This window comes from Mandrillus leucophaeus, unplaced genomic scaffold, assembly GCF_000951045.1.
Source record: "Mandrillus leucophaeus isolate KB7577 unplaced genomic scaffold, Mleu.le_1.0 Scaffold490, whole genome shotgun sequence".
NCBI classification, from domain to species: Eukaryota; Metazoa; Chordata; class Mammalia; order Primates; family Cercopithecidae; genus Mandrillus; species Mandrillus leucophaeus.
In genome coordinates, this window is record NW_012105254.1 from 2,617,708 (window position 1) to 2,624,601 (window position 6,894).

At 41.2% G+C, this 6,894-nt stretch overlaps 1 protein-coding gene across 3 annotated transcripts in view; it reads left to right on the forward strand.

The window, feature by feature from the left end:
- The window catches only part of ASB11 (ankyrin repeat and SOCS box containing 11, E3 ubiquitin protein ligase), a 36,607-nt gene extending 32,548 nt beyond the window's left edge, over positions 1-4,059 (forward strand). For all 3 annotated transcript variants that reach the window (XM_011995542.1, XM_011995543.1, XM_011995544.1), the window contains exons 5-7: positions 301-435; positions 1,881-2,072; positions 3,935-4,059. In XM_011995542.1, the coding sequence (XP_011850932.1) occupies positions 301-435; positions 1,881-2,072; positions 3,935-4,059 (452 nt within the window). The remainder of the gene's footprint in view (positions 1-300; positions 436-1,880; positions 2,073-3,934) is intronic.
- Positions 4,060-6,894: the final 2,835 nt, after the last annotated feature.

Genomic DNA, 6,894 nt, shown 5'->3' on the forward strand with positions numbered 1-6,894 from the left:
ATTCTCCTGCCTCAGCCTCCCAAGTAGCTGGGATTACAGGCACCTGCCACAGTGCTCAGCTAATTTTTGTATTTTTGAGTAGAGACAGGGTTTCGTCATGTTGGCCAGGCTGGTCTCGAACTCCTGACCTCAGGTGATCCACCCATCTCAGCCTACCAAAGTGCTGGGATTATAGGCTTAAGCCACTGCACCTGGCCAACCTAAGCTATTTCTAAAGCCCATTTCAGATAAGCAATCCTATAATTCTGTGAATATTTAATATGTCCCTTACTTGAGTGAGGGTATCTTGTGTTCCACCAGGTCACAGAGAGTGCATGGAGATCCTGCTGGCAAATAATGTTAACATTGACCATGAGGTGCCTCAGCTTGGAACTCCCCTGTATGTGGCGTGCACCTACCAGAGGGTAGACTGTGTGAAGAAACTTCTAGAATTAGGTAATTTCCAAAATTATTTTCATGAAGAAACCTATTAACTTTGTTGGTTTTCTATACCTTCAAAGATGAAGTTCTTGTCATGGTTGAAAAATATTCGGTTAGCATTTTATGTTTGAATGCTAAAAACAAAACTTCTCTAGAGAAATGACTGTATTTCTCAGTCCTGCTTTCTTTGATGTTAACTCCATTTACCTGGTATTGTTCTCCCTGGTTGTCACAAGATGGCTGCCAGCAATACCTGGGCTTACAGCCCTCCTTATCCATACACAGCAAGAAAGAGCATTGGCTCTTTTTGAGTCACATGCCCATCTTTGAACCCCTCATGGGGGCCAAGGAAATACAATACATTGGTTGGTTTAGGCCTAGATTTCAACCTACTCTGCACTTATTAGGCTTCACTGGAAACACAAGAACTGAAACTCACAAGAGGATGGTTTCCCTTCGGGAAATCTAGGTATGCTTGCCAAGAAGATGCTGGACAGTAAAAACAACAGACATTTGCTACAGGCTAGTTTATATCTATCCTGCTACAGTATCTAGTCATTTTAAAAGCAATTCTAAAAGGCATATACAGAAACCGAGAGTCTGTGGAAAAATGAACTATCTTTTTCTTTTTTTTTTTTCTGTTTTTGAGATGAAGTTTCGCTCTTATTGCCCAGGTTGGAGTGCAATGGCGCGACCTCAGCTCACTGCAACCTCCACCTCCAGGGTTCAAGCGATTCTCCTGCCCTAGCCTCCTGAGTACCTGGGATTACAGGCGCACACCACCACACCCGGCTAATTTATTGTATTTTTAGTAGAGACAGGGTTTTACCATGTTGGCTAGGCTGGTCTTGAACTCCTGACCACAGGTGATCCACCCACCTCAGCCTCCCAAAGTGCTGGAATTACAGGTGTGAGCCACTGTGCTTGGCTGGAAAAATGAAATATCTTGAAACTATTATTTGACTAAAGATTCAACAAACTTAGCCCCTGACATAAAGGTGGAGATTGTAGTAAAAACCTTTATTGTGAATTTTTATCTTGAGGAAGTTTTTGTCTTTTTTACTTCCCATCATTTACTATTCTCTGTAGTAAGTTCAGAAATCATTTCTTGAGCCCCAAATAATATAAATACTAAATAAACTTAGCTTTATCTTTTGCCCCCAAACATAATAACTATGTAACAAGAGCCTCAAATACTTTATTTTGTATGCCACACAGTTTGTATGGGAAAGCAAATATTTAAAATAATTAAAAATATCTAAATTCACTTTTCTCATCAAATAATTTCAAGTAGTCTTAGTAGGTATTGCTGAGGTTCTAGGCTTAAATCACATGTTTTCAAAGATTTGTCAAATATGTCATGGTACTTAAAATGTCTTTATATGCAATTACTATATTTGAAGCTCATTGTGCTTTACATTACCATTTAGTGTTGAATTGTGGCCATCTGTTTTGTTAAGGAGCCAGTGTCGACCATGGCCAGTGGCTGGACACCCCACTCCATGCTGCAGCAAGGCAGTCTAATGTGGAGGTCATCCACCTGCTAACCGACTATGGAGCTAACCTGAAGCGTAGAAATGCTCAGGGCAAAAGTGCGCTTGATCTGGCGGCTCCAAAAAGCAGCGTGGAGCAGGCGCTCTTGCTCCGTGAAGGTAACCAAGGGCTGGGTATCCATTCTTCTTCCATAAGCACATTCTCTCCCCTTCCTGTCTCATCTGTAGCATTTTTTTCCTTTTTCTTTTCTTTTATTCTTTTTCCTTTTTTTTTCTTTCTTTTCTTTTTCCTTTCTCTTTCCTTTTTCTAATTGAAGGTGGCATTGTGGGAGGCGACAAGCTCTGCTGTCACTGACCTGTCTTCTGGGATTTTATATGCTGTGTATATTCACTAAAAACCAAGGGGCATTTACATATAACCAGAGTGTTGCTTTGTATTTTCCATAACAAGAAAATAACCAGAAAACTGGCCGGGTGTGGTGGCTCACGCCTGTAATCCCAGAACTTTGGGAGGCCAAGGCGGATGGATCACAAGGTCAGGAGTTGGAGAACAGCCTGACCAACATGGTGAAATCCTGTCTCTACTAAAAATACAAAAATTAGCCGGGTGTGGTCGCTGGTGTCTGTGGTTCCAGCTATTCAGGAGGCTGAGGCAGGAGAATTGCTTGAACCTGGGAGGCGGAGGTTGAAATGAGCCGAGATTCCACCACTGCATTCCAGCCTGGGCAACAGAGCGAGACTCCGTCTCAAAAAAAGAAAACCAGAAAACCTTGTTTTTACCCCAAAAATCTTGAATTTCCATTTCTGTCCTGGCATAAGCATATGATTGAGCAAACCAAAACTCTTTGTAATGCTGGGAGACAATCTGATGGCAAATTCAAAAGACTTGAGTCAGAGTCAGTAGGGGAGGACACAGAGTATTTCAGAAACCCGACTAAATGGTGAGGTTGCGTGCCTGTTCCCCAGATCAGGGAGTAGGTGGGTCTGCATACTTCATTGCTTCATTCCCATTTCCACCACGGGCATTAAGAGCAACTATGATGCCAGAAGAGGTAAGGCGAGCATCTGAAATTCAGAAGAGAACTTCTTACATCTATACAGTAAGAAAATATTTTGAGCCTATATTGATTATTTGTGTGCTTGGAGAATATTAAGATAATTATCATTATTCAGCTTTACGTGTGCCAGGCACTGGGCTAAATTTGAAACATAGATCAATCTCACTGAATTTTTAAAACTTTAGAGCAGTGGGAACTTTATACGGTAGTAGCTGGTTGCTATGCCAGGTACAAATGGGAAAAGAAAAGCATAGACAAAGTCACACAGCTAGCTACATAATAGAATTAGATAAGATTCTGAGCCATCTGACCCCAGAATGTGCACTCTTTTTTTTTTTTGACGTGGAGTCTCACTCTGTCTCCAGGTTGGAATGCAGTGGCGCCATCTCGGCTCACTGCAAGCTCTGCCTCCTGGGTTCACGCCATTCTCCTGCCTCAGCCCCCCAAGTAGCTGGGACTACAGGTGCCCGCCACCACGCACGGCTAATTTTTTGTATTTTTTTTTTTAGTAGAGACGGGGTTTCACCGTGTTAGCCAGGATGGTCTCGATCTCCTGACCACGTGATCCGCCCGCCTCGGCTTCCCAAAGTGCTGGGATTACAGGCGTGAGCCACTGCGCCCGGCCCAGTGTATTACTTTCATTGGCACATTCAATACATTAATGAGATGCATTCCCTTTAGACCCCACACTGCATTCCTAACTTGCCTCTGGTTAGCCTTATTCTTCAACATTGGTAATCCAAGTACCCTTGGAAGATCATCTTAAAGAAATGCATCCCTTCCAGAGGTGCAAATCGGGATCCGCTGTCTGTATTTAGTGTCTGCTACATCATTCTATAGTTCATACAGATCCAGCTTCTCTTCTGCTTTTAGAAAGTTTCCCCTCTTCCAGTTCTCTGATTTCCCCCTTCCACACCATCTCCCACCACTATGAAGTTAACACCATTTTCATTTCTCTCTCAGGCCCACCTGCTCTCTCCCAGCTCTGCCGCCTGTGTGTCCGGAAGTGTCTCGGTCGAGCATGTCATCAAGCCATCCACAAGCTACGTCTGCCGGAGCCACTTGAACGATTCCTCCTATACCAATAGTCCTAAGTGTCCCTGGGAAGATACTTGGAATGACACAGATTATTGTCTGCTGTACCTAGAGTACCTAGTGTGGAAGCTCAACAGCTAGACTCTTAGTATCTTCAAATGAGCTCAGTTGAAGTAAATCCCCCATGAGCTAGAACACTTGAGGAGTGGAAACTCCTGGTTAGTGTAATGTTCTTATTAACCAAGGGGCAACTAGAAACCGTTTAGCTTTTAGCTCTTGTTGTTAAAGAAACTTAAAAAAACTGTGAATAGAGTGAAAACAATAGGCTATTTTTTGATGATTCAGGATCTTCTTGTACCTAAAAGTCAACATTCTGAATATTGTATAGACACATATAAATTCAGGTGGATAAGATTATAACAAGTGTTAGGTTTTCCAAGATATGTTCTTGATTCAGTTCTTCCCTTCAGCCCTTCCCCACTTTTTTCTTTCTTTCCTTGAATTAATCTGCTATAATTTTGGTTTTTTTGTGTATGTATATATATATATACACACACACATGCACACATATATTTAATGTTTTCAAAGTCCTTAATATATGTATAAAGCTTATATATATGTTTTCAAAGTTCTTTATATATAAAGTTATATATATTTATATAGACTTTATATATATACATATACAAAGTTAAGGACTTCAAAAACATTGTGTAGTTAACTGAGGCTTCCAATTACCAAGGTCCTGGTTGATAAGAAAGACTTTGGAACAGATCAGTGCACCCAGAGTTTGGCATCTTATTGCTTCTGATATTCAATGCTGTTATTTGAAGTAAGCAGTTCTAGGATTGAGAACACTGGGTGTCCCCCAACAACCTGAACCCACAGTCATTGTCTGAGGCATGTTGCAACCCAAGCACTGGCTTGTTTTCAAAGTCAAGATCCTCAGGGTTTTTGAAATAATTACATATTGATGCCAGCCACCAAAGTGGATTCAATGCTGGGTCATTATTTTTTTCTGTGGATAGGGGCCCAAAATAAGCACAAAGGTATATAAAAAGAGGCTTCTCCTTTTCTGTCTTCTCCTTCTTCTCATTTCTCTCTCCTTCTGCCACCCCTCCTCTTCCTCTCTTCTTTCTCCTTTTTGTGAATTTAAAACATGGGAACTGGATAGACTTTTAATTGTTACAAGTATTACTGTCATGGTTCAGTGTTCGGTTCTAAAATGAAAATTTCCTCTCAGATCATCCTAAGACTCATTTCACACATGTATTTTTTCCCCAGTTTTTCTAGACCTTTGGCTCTCCACTGGAGACAATTTTGCCCCACTCCCACTGAGACATTTGTCAATATCTGCAGACATGTTCAGTTGCAACAACTGGGGGAGAATTGCTGCTGTCATCTAGAGGGTGGAGACCAGGGATGCAGCTAATCACGCACAGTGCACAGGAGCCTGCAACCAAAAATTATCAAGTCTGGCCGGGCACGGTGGCTCACGCCTGTAATTCTAGCAATTTGGGAGGCCGAGGCAGGCAGATCACAAGGTTGGGAGTTTGAGACCAGCCTGGCCAATATGGTGAAACCTCATCTCTACTAAAAATACAAAAGTTAGCCAGGCGTGGTGGCAGGCGCCTATAGTCCCAGCTACTCAAGAGGCTGAGGCAGGAGAATTGCTCGAACCTAGGAGGTGGAGGTTGCAGTGAGCCGAGATTGCACCACTGCACTCCAGCCTGGGTGACACAGCAAGACTCTGTCTCAGAAAAAGAAAAAAAGAAAAAAAAAGAATTATCAGGTCCAAAATGTCAATAGTGCCGAGAGTGAGAAACCTTCCTCTAAGCCTGTGCTATTCAATACAGTAGCTACTAGTGACATATAGCTAATGAGCACAGGAATTGTGGATAGGCTGAATTAACATGTGTTGTAAGTGTAAAATACATATTGCATTTTAGTGATTGAGTAAAAAAAAAAAGAATATGAAATATTGTGAACTTTGTTTTCTTTTGTTTTGTTTTCTTTTTTTTGAGACGGAGTTTTGCTTTTGTCACCCAGTCTTGAGTGCAATGGCACGATCTTGGCTCGCTGCAACCTCTGCCTCCCGGGTTCAAGCGATTCTCCTGCCTCCGCCTCTGGAGTAGCTGGGATTGCAGGCATCTGCCACTAGGTCCGGCTAATTTTTGGTATTTTTAGTAGAGACAGGGTTTGACCATGTGGGCCAGGCTCGTCTCAAACTCCTGACCTCAACTGATCCACCCGCCTCTTCTTTTTCTGTTTTATTTTGTATTTTTTTGTTTTGAAATATTAATAACGTTTGATGTTGTATTTTTAATTTTTTGAAAACTTCCATACTGTTTTTCATAGTGGTTGTAGTAATTTACATTCCCACCAATAGTGTATAAGAATTCCCTTTTCTCCACATCTGCACCAGCATTTGTTATTTTCTATTTTTTGGATAGCCATTCTAACTGGCATAAGATGATATCTCATTGTGGTTTTGATTTGCATTTTCCTGATGATTAGTGATGTTGAGCATCCTTTCATATACCTGTTGGCCATTTGTATGTCTTTTTTTGGAGAAATGTCTATTCAGATCCTTTGCCCATTTTAAAATCAGATTATTTGTTTTGTTGTTGTCAAGTATGGTCCAGCAATCCTATTACTGGATATTTATCAAAAACAAAGGAAATCAATGTATGGAAGAGGTAGTTACACCCCCATGTTTATTGTAGCTGTATTCAGAAGAGCAAGATATGAAATCAACTTAAATGTTTATCAGTAGATCAATGGATAAAGAAAATGTGGTATATATACAAAATGAAATACTATTCAGCCTTTAAAAAGAAGGAAATTCTGTCATTTGCAGCAACATGGATGAGCCTAGAGGACATTATGTT